The 16253-nt window shown below is 38.0% G+C and overlaps 1 protein-coding gene across 2 annotated transcripts; it reads right to left on the bottom strand.

The window, feature by feature from the left end:
* Positions 1 to 3400: 3400 nt before the first annotated feature.
* LOC101168355 (trace amine-associated receptor 13c-like) lies at positions 3401 to 15122 on the bottom strand. 2 transcript variants are annotated; one of them, XM_023953420.1, is made up of 4 exons: positions 14575 to 15122; positions 11919 to 11984; positions 6573 to 6930; positions 3401 to 6350 (listed from the first exon to the last, which is right to left on the bottom strand). In XM_023953420.1, exons 3-4 carry the CDS (start codon positions 6844 to 6846, stop codon positions 5458 to 5460), a joined length of 1167 nt encoding a protein of 388 aa, XP_023809188.1. In that variant the 5' UTR covers positions 6847 to 6930; positions 11919 to 11984; positions 14575 to 15122; the 3' UTR covers positions 3401 to 5457. The 2 variants fall into 2 exon arrangements, with proteins under 2 accessions (XP_023809188.1, XP_023809189.1); XM_023953421.1 differs by lacking the exon at positions 14575 to 15122 and having other exon boundaries at positions 11919 to 12081.
* Positions 15123 to 16253: the final 1131 nt, after the last annotated feature.

Here is a 16253-nt window from a genome sequence, read left to right as displayed (position 1 = left end):
TCTGTAAAAGAGACACAGCAGAAACAATTGATAAAGTCAACAGCCAATCAGGACATAGAACACAATGTGCTGTTAAAAAAACGAGATAAACGGCATGCAAAACGTCAAAAAAGCGAGTAACAGCGAGACAGTGAAAGGTGAACCCATGGACTGCATATGAGAACTGGATGGAATGAGAATGAAATCATCCATAGAAAACGGCTTACTTCTAGCTCCATTGAACAAAAGTCAAGTCAGTCGTCATATTTTTGCAATAGGGACGCAACCATGTTGCAACCAGATGATGTTGGTAGCAGTGATTGGTCTGAGCCAACGTTTCTATGGCAACCACTCTCATCAACTAGGATTGAGCTTGTCGGAAGGCCACACCCCTACCACTTGAAAGCGGGCCACACAAAATCTGTCAGATGTTTGAAATGTTCAATCCGAGACCACATACTTTTATTGAGGCATCTGGTTGTCCAGTTTATAACTTAAATAACTTGCACTACAGACAAACTTTCATGATAAAAAATTATGATTAGCAAGAATATGTAAAAAAAAAAGGTAGCCCAAGAACAGTTATTCCAACAAATAGAATGAATAAGTAATAGCTGGTTATTTCTCAATAGAAGTCTAAAGGGTTTTAGCTTCCAGTGGGTACTTCCTGTTTGGAATGTGAGGGAGAAGGGAGTCACTAAGTTCAGTGCTCATATACAGTCAATGGGTGAGCCATGATATAGCGAGGGACCATTGTATACAACTTTTTTATTCGTTTTTTGCACAAGGTACTGTTATTTATCATTGCATATAACATTACATAGTTTAATTTATCATAACAGTAAAAAAAAAAAAAACTATGTGATTCTAATTGGCTAATAGCAAGTACCAAGTTGCTTTTGTTCCTAAGTGCAACCCCTCCTGCCACCCCTCTTAGCCATCCATGCCTTTGCCCTTTGCTGGTTGAGCCAAAAACAGACACCAGCCACAGGTGGTCACTGTGCTTTATTATCTCTGACACATATCTTTTGCCCTAAGAGCTTCGAGAGACAATTAAAAATTCATTAGGAGAGGAAAAACGAGAGAGGATAAAAAATAAATACTATAAACAACAATACATAACCTTGCTGTAGCTCTAAACTTCTCTGACCTATCATCTGCAGTGACTCTTGCCAGCAGCAACATTGTGCATGCTTTGTGCGCTTGTTTTGTGATGTAACAACAGGAGCACAAAGTGTGCTTGACTTAGAAAGCATGCAGTGGAAGGAAATCTCTTTATCAAGCCAAGTTACTTCTAGTTCTCAAAGGACATTAAAGAACAACTGAAACTGAATTAAAATTTTCCTTTAAAGGGTTTTGTTGTAAGCCCTCAAAGCCACTTAAGTCTTTTTACTCGTCATTTCTTCTGATTACTAGCAGTAATGGTTGAAGGCATTAGCATCAGGCACACCAATCCCAAACATTTAAATTTTTCTGACTAACAAATGACCATCTGCGCTGTTTTTGTTTACTTGCAAATAAGTTATTCCTGCTGTTTTTTTAAGTACGTCACACAGAATAAAAATAATTACATAAACTGAAAAAAATGCACTACTGATTCCTTCTCATAGAATAAACAGATATTGTGTTTTTTTTCACAGATACTGTCAAAACTAAAGTGTCACTCTGCCGCCACAACCTTTTGGCCTTTTATTACCAGAGTGTCCGTTAAGGTTCTTGACAAAATGTCCTTTCCTCACCTTATAGTCAATGTGTCTCTTTTCATTAAAGGTCTTAAACTCCGGGCTTCGAGGGTCAGTATCCTACATATATTTACTAACCTGCCATTTGAGCTCTTTATTGGCTAAACATACCTGATCCAGGTAATCAACAGCCTGGCTTTTCTGTGTCCTGTGTTTTTTTATTTTAAATAATTTTCATTTTTTCTGACCATTTTATTTGCTTTTATGTGAAGCGCGTTGCGTTTTCAACCTGAATGAAAAGCGCTATACAAATAAAGTTTGAAGTTTCTGCCTTGAGAGTCTAAGATCCCTGTTGTACATCAACTGCATGCTGACTACCAACATGTGCTTGATCATTAAACGTCATTCCTAAATGCTGAACTTGATATTCAAAATACTTTTGTCCTGTTAGTATATTTATTTATTGTTTGCTTTCTTATTTCTAATACCTTGTTTTTATCCCCACAAAAGTAACTGATGGAGAAAGTTCTTCAAATACATATAATTATACATATTAAACTTTGCAAAAGTTAATTTTACTGTATCATTTTTATGTAGAAAAGCTTCTATCCTTTGTCAGTCAGAATCTTCTTCTCTTTGCTCTTTCTTGACCTCCATCACTCGAGCAGCTCCATTTTTAAATGATTTATTTCAAGGTAAAATGAGGGCTGTGCTGAATACATAATGCTTTTTTTAATGACCACCCTTAAATATAGCATTATGACTCTAACACTAAGTTTCAAAGGGAACTCTGAAATGGAACTTCAAAGTCACTCAGACAGATCAAATGTCCTCACAATGAGAAATATCTTCATATTTGGTGATCCGCCGTCACAAATTCCAACTGTGGGATGGGTTATGGGTTATGGCCTCCTCCCATTTCAGAACACCAGCTTTTATTTTCTCAGTTCTTCCTCTTTATGTTAAGATACTATGACGTGATGCGGCAGAGTATCTCACTCTGATAGATATTTAGTTGATCTGACTCATTTAATCCCACAGTGAACGCATCAACGATACTCCAGCGTAACCCCCCCCCCCAAAAAACTCTTCCTCAGGCTATGACAGCAGTGTACTTTGCTGAACCTCATTAAATTCACATAGGGAATGTTCCCAAACACATTTTCTATTTTCACTATTATTACCAGCTTTGATGCAATCGCCATTAATAAATGATACTCTACTGATACAGCGGTTCCACTCCAGCAAAGCAAATCTTAAACACACAAGATGCAATTTAGGCCATTAGACTACAAAATTATGAACATTTTTTGCTAAAAAATTGTATATTAGATTAAAAACAACAAACTCATATACTTTATTTAGTAAATATGACCAAATTACATCAGAAAGATTTGAGTTTTTTCCTTTTTACAATAAAGTCCCTGAAGTTCATTATAGGTCAAAGAATTCTTCACAGCATCAAACAGAAAAGAAAGAATGCCTACCATCAGCGTGCAAAGCCGGTTGAAAGTGTTGTTTGGCAGGTCGGTGGATAAGCAAATGGTATTTGTAAAAGGTATTTAAAAAAAAAGTGAAGAACAAATTAAACAAACTGCATTTAGAAGAACATTAAACCTTTAAAGCTGCTGGTAGCTATTTTGTGTTCTATGATGGATAATAAATGTAACTAACAGTTCATGCAAATCCGTTAAATAAAATGTGAAGTTATTTTTTTAACATTTATTTTGCAAGCGTATTCTTTAAAAAGTGCCTAAAAACCTTTAGGTGTATTTAAATATTCTATGCCTGTAGGTTAATCAAACTGCATATTGCCCAAGCTTCAAAACATTATCTTTGTGATCCATCTCAGAAAGTCATTTCAAAATAAAATAAATGTATGATTAACCAACATATTTACTTTTACTTGTGAAAATGAATTAGAAATTCTGTTTTTTTCTAGTTTTTATTACTTAAAAGGGTTTAGTATTTTGAATAGGTTTCAAGCTTGTTTCAATCTATTGCCAGTTAATTTAATTGTAAGAAAAAAAAAAGATTTAAAGCTGACACAAGATCTTTCTAGGTTGCAGATGATCCTGTAAAATAAAATGCAGAGTTTTTTTGAGGATTTGCTCCATCAGTTCATTCACTTAATAATAATGCATGAAATCTGGTGTAAAATCATAAAGCTGTTTGACACATACTAACTAGTAAAGTGCATCTATGATTCTTGAGGCAGATTATTATGAGAGTTAAAAAAAGTTAAAGTCTCAGCTGTTGACATGAGATGATAAGAAAACAAAAAAACCTGACGTCTGGAAATAGAGAGGTGCTTCTGAAACTCCTTCTGCTGCACCGCTGCAAAAAAAAAGGCTGTCAAAGGAGGAAGCATCGAGACTGCAGAGCAGCTGCAAGGACATGTAGTCTGTTAACATCACAGCCCTTTTTCCTAACACCCTATGACACCATGTTTGGTCCAGGACAAACAGTTCCTGTATTGTAGTTGGTGGAAGCAAAAATAAATGTGAATGCCCTTAAACTTGTATTCTGCTTGTTTTTAACAGATTTATTTCAGTTTGTATGTTTAAATGAATCAATTTTGTCACTTGACACAACAACATAGTTATGCAGTTGCAGACGTGATGACAGCGATCATTTTCCTGACACAGGAACAGATGAACTGTAAATGAGTCAAAATATAACTTCTTGTCAAAGAAGGTCTTTAAACACTGAAGTCTCCTGAGAAGACACGTACACAAAACCCATCATGGAACCGGCTTTACGCCATTGACCATGTAACCCGCACGCCATTTCTTGCTTATAGACTTTTTCGGCGATTTTTGGACATGTCCACAAGGAGGAATTTGGTTTGTGTTGATAGCAGAAGACATCTTTTTATCATAGAAGACATGCTGTGAATCGGTTTGTATTCTGTATGTTTGACGTCTTTCTTCTACTGTCATAACAGCTCTGTGGCTGATTTGATGTAGTATAAGAAAAACCTGACGCTGTACAAACTGTCAGGAGACGAACCACATTTCCCACCTTTTATTTAATGCATAAATCACAGATTTCATTTCAAGTAGGTCTTGTTTGTTTTTTAAAGAATTAGATCCTTGATAACAGTTGTCTTCAAAAAGAGAGTTATGTAGAGGGTTAAAACTATTGAACAAAAATCAAATTCTTTAACAATAATTTACACTCACTTTATTGTCAATCTAAAGCTGGCATTCACAGAACCAGTTTTTTTTCTGTTATTCGGGGCGATCAGGATTTTTGATTTATTTGTAAATCCTAGAACAGCTTAAAGTGCAGCAATTCCCACTTTTTTCTTTGAATAAGTTTCAAGACAAATTGTGATAAAATCCTGCTTTTAGCAGATGGATATGAGCCTATTATACAAATGTCAGAATTTTGCACTGTTGAGTCAAAACAGAATATTTTTATGCTGTCAGTCAAAAAAACTAAATATATATATTAATTACCATAGAATCAAATATTTTCACTTATTTTTTAAATATTTGAGAATGTTGTGCAATTACTGTCCTGTAAATTTGACATTCATCTCTGTATTTTTGATCTCATCTTTACCACATCTAATCTTCTTTTGTCATCGTCACAGTTCCTCAAGGGGCATATGTAAGTCATGATAATGGCATTTAGAGCTGTATTTCCATTTTACTCTTATCTTTTAGGCTGGTCTTTGTGAGAAAATATAGGTGGGGAGTGATTCAAGTGGACAAAAATACCTTAAACAGGTAAAACGTTTGGCCACATTTATATAAAATGTTTTTATCACAATGAAAAAAAGTGTCTCTCAGGTCTTCTCAGCGTGAGGAGGGGAGCGTTCCCTTTGAAAGAGCAGGGTCACGCCTTTCCTGAAGCGGTGATCTCGAACACTGTAGATGATGACATTACAGCAACTGTTTCCCGTCAGAATCCAGAAGGCAAAGAAGGAGAAGTTACACCAGGTGTTTCCCACCACGTTTCCCAGCACGAACACCGCGATGGGAGAGAAGGACGCCGTGAAGGCGAATGTCAAGATGCCGATTGTCTTTGCAGCCTTGATGTCCGAAAAGGAAGGCCTGTGAAGGCAGCCGCCCCCTCCTCCCCCAGCGTCACTCAGACTTCCTTCTGAGAGCAGTTTGCGCTTTCTCGTGTACAGCCGAATGCTGGTGAAGGACACAATGTTAACTGCTAACGTGCCCCCCAGGAGGGTGAAGTCAAACGCAGGGAAGACGAGGAGGATGTTGGCGTCGGGGGGCAGGCGGCCCCCAAACAGGAGTGGGCTGTAGTTGCACATACGACTGCATTCATTGTACTCCAGAGTGAAGTTTCCACTGAAGATGAGAGGAGCAAGAGCCAACAGGAAGCTGGCAGCCCACGAGAGGAGGATGAGGAGCAGCGTTCGTCTGCGGGTCACCAACGCGTCCTTGTGGAGCGGCCACAGAATGGCCACGCTGCGCTCCAGGGTCATCAGGAAGATGGTGCTGATGGAGACAAAGGTGCAGCCGGCAAACACGGGGCCAATCAGCATGCAGGGCTGCCAGGGGCCCACCGGCCCACCGAGCGAGGAGAGAGCAGCCGGAGAAGTAGGATTGCCGTGGTACCAGAGGGGAGGAGCGCTGGTCACCATCAGAGAGATCTCCGTGTAGACAGAGAATGGAACCACGAGGACACCCACCATCATGTCGGCTATGGCCAGAGAAACTGCCACAGAGGAGATGAAGGAGTTTAGGCCAAAGGCTGCATGTTAAAGAACTCTTATAGTCAATGAAAGGAAAATGTATGTTTGCGTCTCAGTGTGTTCTGTTAACAGTTGGAGCATGGGCTTCTGTTGAATAAAACTTTAAAGAAAAAACTTTAAACTAAAATTCTAAAATTCATGTGCAAAAAAAACAATTCCTCAAAAAGCTCAGCAAGAAGGTTCACCTTTCAAATATCCCTGTGGTGTTCTCGACTGCCTGGTTTGCACAAAGACCGTGAGTGTGACCACGTTTCCAACCACGATGGCAAACGCCAGGAGGACCATGAAGGCCACAGCCAGGGTGCGGTTGAGGACGCCACAGCAGCAGGGGGTGCAGAGGGGGGGCAGCGACCACCCCTCCCCATCAACACCTGCGGTCAGGTTGAAGGGATGGTCGGTGGTGATCAACAGACCTGTGGTGCTCCCGAAGACGCTGACATTGGGACACAGGGCAGCCATGGTCGGAGATAAATGTCTGCTTGCGATGATGAGGATTTGTTGGTTCTGCTTATCAGGAAACCATGTTCAGACTGGGAAATGGACCTGATGAAGAAGTAAAAACAAAAGATTGAAGGAAAGTGTTGTGAAATCCCCTCTTCGTGTTTTGTCTCTTACTTTCACAAATTAGATGCAGAGGGAACAACAGGGTCCGCATAATTCCCCCACATGCTCTACTTCTGTTTAAAAAAATACCCTTGAACAAAACAACAATGTCAAAGATTCTTCCCTCCGACCGTAGTCCTGCTATTTTCATCCATGATTTATTCATAACAGTAAACTCATGCACAAACAAAAAATTACATTCCAAAGCTTTTAGAAGAAAAAAAAACATGCAGAGGGGGCTGAATTGGGTAAACCATGTCTCCTGGAAGGAGGTGAAGGCTTAGTTTGTGATTACTTAGTTCGTGTTTTGCTGCTTTCATGTCAGTCACACCCCAACAGCTGTTTCTGTTCAGGTAAATCTATTTATTACATTGTCAGGTCCTCTGTCTTGTTCCTTATGTTGGAGTTCAGTGTTAGATTTAAAATTCTGGTAACAAGCCTTTCAAATCTGCACTTCAATGAAGACAACTTTTGTCCCAATAAGGGAAACAGCTGTTACTTTGCTAATAGAACAGAGGATCCAATAAAACTCCTTTTCTGTGAAGCTTTTTTTTTATCCTTCACAACTGCATGAAAATAATAACAATTTTTCCTGATTTTTTTTTAATTTCCATTTACAATTTAAACTGACAATTTGAAAACCTGCAAACACATGATAGAATAGAACCAATCTTCAATTTTTGTATGTAAACAGTGGAAGAGTTTAATCTGGATAGTATGCTGTGTGTTTTTGTGAACTTTTTGAGTCAGATATAAAAATATTTGATAAAATTGAATAAATAGGAAAATAATACATTTAGATAGATAGATAGATAGATAGATAGATAGATAGATAGATAGATAGATAGATAGATAGATAGATAGATAGATAGATAGATAGATAGATAGATAGATAGATAGATAGATAGATAGATAGATAGATAGATAGATAGATAGATAGATAGATAGATAGATAGATAGATAGATAGATAGATAGATAGATAGATAGATAGATAGATAGATAGATAGATAGACAGATAGATAGACAGATAGATGGATAGATTTGTTATTTTTTTTCCACAGCAGTTTTTTTGTTGTCTTATTCCTGCATTGCCTTTCATGTGGTGTGAGGCAGCCCAATGCTGTTGAGGCGCACGCCAAAACTCTGAGTTCAGTACCAAACGTCTCTCAGCTGACAACCGAAGACACGACTCCCTCAATCATTTATGCTGTTCACTGAACTGGAGAGAAGGGAAGGTACGCAGAGTCAGGACAACAAAGGGTAACAGGAACGGACATATTCAGACCGGAGCAAAAGCAAAGCAATGTCATGGAGAGGCTCTGGGTGCAGGACCACAGTCAACAAACCACGACAAAAAAACATCACAGCAGTGAGACTCAGCTGCAGAGAGCGGAAATACAATATGGAATAAAAAAAATCAAGTGTTTTCACTGCAACAAAATCAAACCATATAAATAATGTCATCTAAAAACATTGATCAACATTTAACTTTAAAAAGCTAAAAACTGAATTTACGTTTTGTCATCAATGTGTTGCTTTAGGTTTTTTGTTTATTTATCTTGACAGTCTCTCATGCTAAATGTTTCATTTTATTGTATTAAAACGCTATGCGATAATAAAAATGTAACAGTAAAATGCTCTATTGCTGTGGAACATCATGGCTGATTCTTACAAATCAATTATCCACAAGGGGGCATAGAAGTAAAGACACACAACAGCTTTTGAAATCTTGAAGTACTGTCTTCTTTGTGTCTCTATTTGCCTCAATAATCTTCTAAAAGTTGATCAGAAATTCTGCATTCTTTTTCAATGTCAGACTTTGGTAGAATAAAAAATAATAATAATAAAAATGTCCTTTAGCTTTGTTTGCCAGGTGTCTGCAGTGCACTTCTCTATTCATTCTAACCTGGGCCTGGCTTTTCAGTGGATGTTTTAATGGATAAAATCATTGATTTGTTTTATTTTAACACTTACTTGATGAGTGCTTAATGCAACAACTGATATACAGCCCATATTAAATTTATCTTAACTTCATCAACCTTTTTGTAAGGTTTTTGCAGTATATATTTTTTTGCAATGTTATTCGTTTAAAACAGTCAAACTAACCATAACTGTTGCTAAATCACTCCCTCCATGAGAAGCAGTTTTACACAAAGCAAATGAACTCAAACAATTTTTCAAGAAAGAAACATTGTTCTCATCACTGAACTATAGTTTTGTATTTGAAGGTTAAAAAAAATCTTAATGCAGGTGAAAAGAAACTAACCAAAATGTTAATCTGCAAAGAATGATTGTAGAGGTTTCATAACTTTAAATTAGATTTTAAAAGTATTTAATTTCTTCATTAATCATCCATTTAGTGTATTTGCAGAAATCTAGTTGAACAATGCCAGACCAAAAAGGTAAATTAGCTTAATAACTATTCAAGCTTTAAGTATCCATGAATATTAAAATAAGAATTAAATTCATATTTGACTTATGTCTGTTTTAATATGTTGTGCTGGGCGCTGCAGACATTATAATTTTGGGGAGCACCAACACTCCAACGTCACATTAGATTTAGAAGGATCAGGGTGGTTATGGGAGTTCTTCATTTAAATTTAAGAGCTTTGCTCTTAGACACAATGAGTGTCTGCCCTGAGATTTGAACCCCCTAGCAGTAGTTACAGTTCAGCTCAGCGAGCTACCATCCTCTTCCTTTTATCCTGTTGTCAATAGAGCTGGCAGAAGAGTTAGTTTTACATATTACTTTATGAGAAAATGAACATTTCCTCACTGAACTTGATCAAAATGTATTATGAGGGGCTCCTGAGACCGTTCATTGTCATTGCACTCAATGAATTCTTAAAGAAAAGAAAAATACTGCAAACTTGATGGACTTTAGGAACTCAAAGTCAGTGCAGGCTTCTCACAGTGTCAAATAGTGAACTTATGTCTACATTAAAGTCTTAGGCTTCCCAGTGTTGCTATGTGAATATGATACTGCCTCCCTCTGCCATTAAAGAGAACATAACTTAGAAGAACACGCAAACTTCACACAGAAAGATCCCAGCTGGGATTTGAACCAGAGCTTTTTCACTATACACCACCATAGAGCTACACCATAAACTTATGATGAATTGGTGTCTAAATTGCCCCTTAGTTGTTGGGTTTAGATCTTTGTGGAGATGATGCCCTGTGATAGACTGGTATCCTGTCCAGAGTCCAGAGATAAGATCTCCTAATCAGGAGAGAGAGTGGGTATTGTAGATAAAACAGCTAAGGGATGGTTAATAGTTTTAGACAAAACAGCAAAATACTGCAAAGAATGTGGGCAGTCGAATTCCCACTTTTTTAATTAGAGCAAATATTTTGTTTTTTATAGAACTGTAACAGAAACCTCATCAGTGAAAACTGATATTTATTTTGCTGTTATTGTATTAGATGTTATTGCTGCATCCAATTTATGCCGAGGACGCTGCAGGTTTCTGTTGATGGCACAAACCAAAGGTGGAGCAGGCAAGTCAGCTGATGGAGAACCAGTATGTCTAAACAGCTTCCTGTTTAGCTGCAAGCAGATGGACCACATTCATTTGAACACACTTAGTCCACTGAATTGTTTGTACACATGCAAGTGTTCACAGTTATTCATTGTTCTATAGATTTGTTTTCGCTGAACCTGAACTCAAACTCATTGTGAGGAATAAATTATTATTATTATTTTTTAGGCTTCAAGTTAGTTTTACGGCCAAAGTTTGAATGAAGGTGTGAAGTCTGTCCCAAAAGATAATTCAATGGATAAAAAAATGACTGTGACCTTACGTCTGTGTGCATCCTTGGCAGATGTATGCTTCATTTTGTGTTTTGTTCATCCCTTTTTCATGATTTCTCTCTCAGTTTGACTTTTCCTGTCTGATTTTATTTGTAACGTCCAGCTTTCTGTGTGCTTTATTTTAGTATTTCTCACAGTTAGATGGAGTGGAATGCAGTAACCCTTGTGCCAACCTATGACCCCACCCTCACATTGACGTGTTCTCCCTACCATGACAAAGGTGGATAAAGGTGGAAAGATTTCATGTAATCCATGGACACCAGTGAAGATCACAAATCATTGAAGAAAAAAGGTTCAGAGCACTGTCTAGTGGGTCTAGATGACCCAACTCCCAATGTTAAAGTGCCTAGGATAGCACAAGGGTTAAACATAAACATGCAGCACTAAAGTAGAGAGAGGAACAGAAGTTGCTTTTGCAACTTGACTGTCACTTCTCTCGTCTTTTGAAACTAAATTACCTTGTTTAGTTAAGTTGTGGGTAAGCTTCCCCACTGGCTGTTTTTGTGATGTGTGCATTCTTCCGCTCACTGCTTTTGCATCTGATGCACTTTCACTTTGTGAATTTTTTGTTTTTAACCCAGCATTTCTGTCTCTCATCCATCTGCATCACGCCTACGGCTCTAAAATATGACTTATTTATTGGAAATATAAATAAAATAAATCAAGTGTGAAAGGGGCTCAAATGTTGGGTTCGAAGCTGCATTTGTTTCACAGCTCTGTCTTTAGTCCATCAGTCAGTCACAGCAGCGTGAGAATCGCATCACAAAGAGTGATCAAGGCCAAGCTTCACAAAGAACCATTTTAGTGGTAAATTCTGCAATAAGCTCCTGAATACTTGGAGGTGGGAGGGTGGGTGCAGTCTGAAGGAGGAGTCAAGGAAGTTTGACGTCAAATGTGGCTCGGCCCATGATACGGACGGACTCAACTCTGTGAATGCATTATCAATGAGATGCATGGATAACGAAAAGGCAGGAAAACCTGAGATGCAGTACGAATAACATGCTTTTGAGTGACAGTTGCCAGGTTAGTGGTTTCAAATAACTAGCTGCAGAAAGTGGTCAAACAAAAAGCATCATCATTTGAATGAAAGCCTCAATACAGGCTTTCATTCGTTACCTTGAGAGACGATGACAGGCGGCCGTCTTGCCTGCAGCTGGACCTCAGGCGTGGTTCCTCTAGGAGCTAACAGCAAAGGCAGCACACACAAAACACACAGCCAGCTGTTAGAGAATCAATCTCAGCATCTTAATCGTGGGCACAGACAGAAGGTTAGGTGAGTTTTTTTTAGGGAGGGTAAAGTTAAACCAGGTAAGTGTCCACATAAAAAAAAAGACAGATTTAGAGATTATTCTTTAAAAAATGCCAGCATCCAATTCAGTTTATTCAAGGTTGCCAAACTCTATTTTCCTCCAGCTTAGGATAACCAATGAACCAAAGAGTTATTGTTTATTATATAAAAAGGAAACTCTACACATACAGAAGAAGACACAAGGGTCCGGGAGAAGATCAATGACTTTTTTGGTTGCAGAGCTAATGATCACCGTGCTGCCTCTTTACAGTCATATTTATAATACGAGCAGCATTATTTACTATCATTAAGTGTTAGATCCTAAAAATATATCATTTTGTGTTTATGAGCAAACACCTAATAACCTAAACCTCACTAAGACACATGATCATTGATTATCATCAGGTTTTACATACCTGGTTTGGCTTTATACTCGTTTCTGTTTAACTCGTTTTAGTATTTATCCATTAGAATGACTTCTCTGCATCATTCAAAGGTGAACTCATTGTTTTCAGTTGACTGAGATGAACATGAGGTAATTGGTTGCATAATATCAGGGAAGCAAGCACTTTAAATTAGAAAGACTGGAGTTATCTCAATTTTGAAAATAAAAAAGAGCCTGCAGCTGTGCCATGACGACGCACCATCTGGGAGCCAAAAATCCATGCATGTGACCTAAGTCTTTGTTTTAATTATAATCTCAACTAGAGTTAATTATTTTTAAATTGTTCACATGTGAATAAGCTAAATGTAACTTGGCTCTTTAGAAAACATGTACAGTTTGTAGTTCTGGGGATCCACTGAGCTGGAAAGCCAGGATGCTTGCTGCTGATCTGTGCAGCAAATTTCCCTTGGCAGGCTTGAGTCTCTGACTGACAGATCCAGGCATATGTATAAGGACTGTGGGTGCCCTGTCAGGGGGGGTCTCAGGCCATGTTGCTCCACACATGCGGGGGGTCATGTGCAGTAATAACTACACAGGACAGTCCAGCTTCGGGCCATCAGTACCTCTGAGCCAAACACACAGAGTGAACCACAACTTTCTCTTCCCGTCTTTGCTCATCAGTCTGTTGCTGTCTGATTTCCTCATGTTTGTTTGAGACAAGTGCACAGCCAGCACATGATCGCTTACATATCTAAATTGTTTTATTTTCTTCCTGTTCAAACAATGCTTCCCAGTTATGAATTCCAACTGATTCAAATCCTTTGTGCTCTTTATTAGAGCCTAAAATTGTGGCATCAGAATAAAAAGATTGCTTGTTTTGTTGTATAAAGTGTTAAAATAAAACACTGTAAAAATTGAATAATTGGTTACCAAGCAGCAGCAGCAGCAACAACAACAGGCTAAAACATGAATACCATCAAATAAAAGACATTATATGATTTATTCTGACATATTGTAATGGATCATATTCTTGAGAATTCTCAGTTTAATAGGAAAGGTTGTTCTGTTTAAGCATGTTTATAAGCATATCTCAGCTGAGGGGTGAGGGGGGTTGTGTGTAGGTCTGGGGAGGGGGCTCTATATTATTTTTATAATATAAAAATAAATTATTTTTATAATGTAAAATAAATGTAATATGTAATATATGTATATATATATATATATATATATATATATATATATATATATATATATATATATATATATATATATATATATATATATATATATATATATATATATATATATATATATATATATAATATATTATTATTATATTATATTATCAAGGAATGAAGGTTTTCCATAACTTTACCTAATTTATAATTTGAAAATTAAAATCTATAAATAGTTCTGCCCATGTTTCTGAAACATCACAAAAATATAACAAAATTCTGCATTTTTGTGTGACTAATGAGTGTATTTGCTCTCCTTTTACTCCTGTGGTAACATTCTGTGATGGCTGCAGCATGAATGATCTGACACCCACAGGGCTTCACCTGACAGCTTACCTTTCACTACTCTGTTTTTTTTTTAAATACAAACTGAATTGTAAAGAATACGATCAGTGTGAGTCAAAGACTTGCTAGGGCAGTACAGCCATTACAATAAATAAAAAACGTTTAGGTTGTGGTAGAAATGTTCAATGATCTTCAAAAGAATGCAGACGGATTCAGGTGAAAAGAGAAAATATAAATGTAGATAACATGCTCACTGTATACGTTATTGGATTGATATTCTGTGCAAATAGGTATTTCTGCAGGAAGCAGTTACACCAATTCGTTTGAAGTAAGTGTGCTTTATAATTCCAATTATACTCCTTTTAAAGCCTTAAATGCTCAGTTTGCTGTGTTGCAGCAATATTTAAACCTGCAAACTTATTTGTTCATGTTTTAAACTTGAAATAGATTTCAAAAGCTCCAATGTCAAAATAGTCATCATGCACACACGCATTAAAAATTTAATTAAATTAAAAAAAAATGTGTGAATGTGAAAGCTGTTTGCCACAAAACCATAGATAACCATAAACCAAACCATACCTGCATGGCCACAGAGCCACTGGTCAGCCGGAGTTTACACACAAAAACACAATCCAGTTTGAAAATGCAGACTTAGTGGAACTTAAATCCAGTTAAAAACCCTCCGGTGCACGAGAAAGTGGAGCTGTTCTCCCTCATCATTCATTCTCCGGAAAAGCCCACTGCCTCTCACAAACTCCAGCTGTCGCTGTGATTCAGCCTCTCCCTCCTCCTCCTCCTTCTCCTCTTCTTCCGTCTTGCTTCTGAGCGCAAAAATTCCAGCCCCTGCCTCCTCCTCCTCCTGCTCCTCGCCCTCCTCACCAAATGTACACCCTCTTCCCCAGAGCTTCAAGGTAAAGTCCTCAGCAACATTTTTCTTTGCTGTTTGAGTCTTTCTTCCCACGTTCTTCTTCAGACATGTCCCTCCCCTTTCATCTTCTCTGTCCATCACCAGTCTGCACAGTGCTTGGTACCACACAGCTTTAGTCGCTGTTCAACTTTAACTGTTTGCATAATTTAAGTCCTCGCTGGCCTCAAAAGCTGTTAAAAATGTTCTTTTTATTGCTTTTTTTCCTTGCTTTCTTTCTTTCTGGCGGTCTTTGCCTGTGAGCAGAAACTCAGTGTTGTACCTGGGAGGATGGTCAAACCCGTCTTTTCTGCCCCCGGGGTGCAGAGATGACAGCAATCACAGCAGACCCTCCCTTGGAAAATAATTGCAAACAGTGGACAACACATTGAAGGACATGTTGTTGACTTGCCCTCTGCCTGACATCACTGGTACAAACAGCAACGACATGGAAATGGGAATATAAAACGAACGATAACATGGCCAGAGCAGAGGAATGCACATGCTAAGCCACCTTATGTAACTTAGTCCTCCAGGCCTTTTGGAAATCTGCCAAATAAATAACTATAAGACGCGTCCAGTGTGTATAGGAGGGGTCATACAGGATGTCTGGTTCTGTGTTCTAAATAGATATGATCTGGCTTGCAGTTAAAAAAACACGTAGAGAGGCCAGTGGCCGCATGAACTGTGATGGTGCAACATGGTTGGCCACACATGCATATCTATAGCCTTTTGCTAAAGGCCACTGCATCAATTAGGCCTATGTTAAAAGTCAAACTAAGAATAATTCAAAGCAGAGTAGGAAACATTTATTTGAATAAATTAATCCTAATGTCCTGGTGGCCTTGGGCTCTGTGACACTTTAGGCATTCATGCTTAGTCTGTTTAGTCATTAAAACAATGCAAGAAATTAACCTGTTTAGAAAGGAAAGCTAAATATCAGCAAGGTTATAATTTCTAAGGATCTTAACCTTGTGCATACCTCTTTCATGGCATGATTTGTGGTTTGTTCTCACCTCATCCTTCCTGGAGAAATATACAGTACAGTTCGATGTGAGAACAAATGTCCAAAAATAAAATTTGGGCTGAAATTGGGTCATGTAAAAAGTCACTGACCTTTAGAAAGCCAGCAAGTGCAGTGGCTGAAAAGCAGCAGTGTACTCGTCCCCACTGTTGTGCATCCAAACCAATGACTGATGATACAGTGAACAACAAATTGATTTGTTGTTAGTTTTTGTTACTGATTTTTACGCATGTCCATCTTTTTTTCACTTTGACCCTTGTGCTATCTTAGATGACCCCACCCTTCCATTGACGTGTTCTCCCTACCATGACAAAGGTGGATAAAGGTGGA

This window comes from Oryzias latipes, chromosome 3, assembly GCF_002234675.1.
Source record: "Oryzias latipes chromosome 3, ASM223467v1".
In the NCBI taxonomy this organism is placed as follows: domain Eukaryota; kingdom Metazoa; phylum Chordata; class Actinopteri; order Beloniformes; family Adrianichthyidae; genus Oryzias; species Oryzias latipes.
The sequence above is the reverse complement of the archived record's forward strand: the minus strand, read 5'-3'. Positions and strand labels throughout refer to the sequence as shown.

What these genes read in the sequence shown, in the direction of transcription:
- LOC101168355 (XM_023953420.1), bottom strand. Translation starts at nt 6,846, where the DNA reads ATGGCTGCCCTGTGTCCCAATGTCAGCGTCTTCGGGAGCACCACAGGT. An exon ending in ACCACAGGGATATTTGAAAG is followed by an intron (nt 6,351 to 6,572) that starts GTGAACCTTCTT and finishes CCTCTGTGGCAG; the next exon opens with TTTCTCTGGCCATAGCCGAC.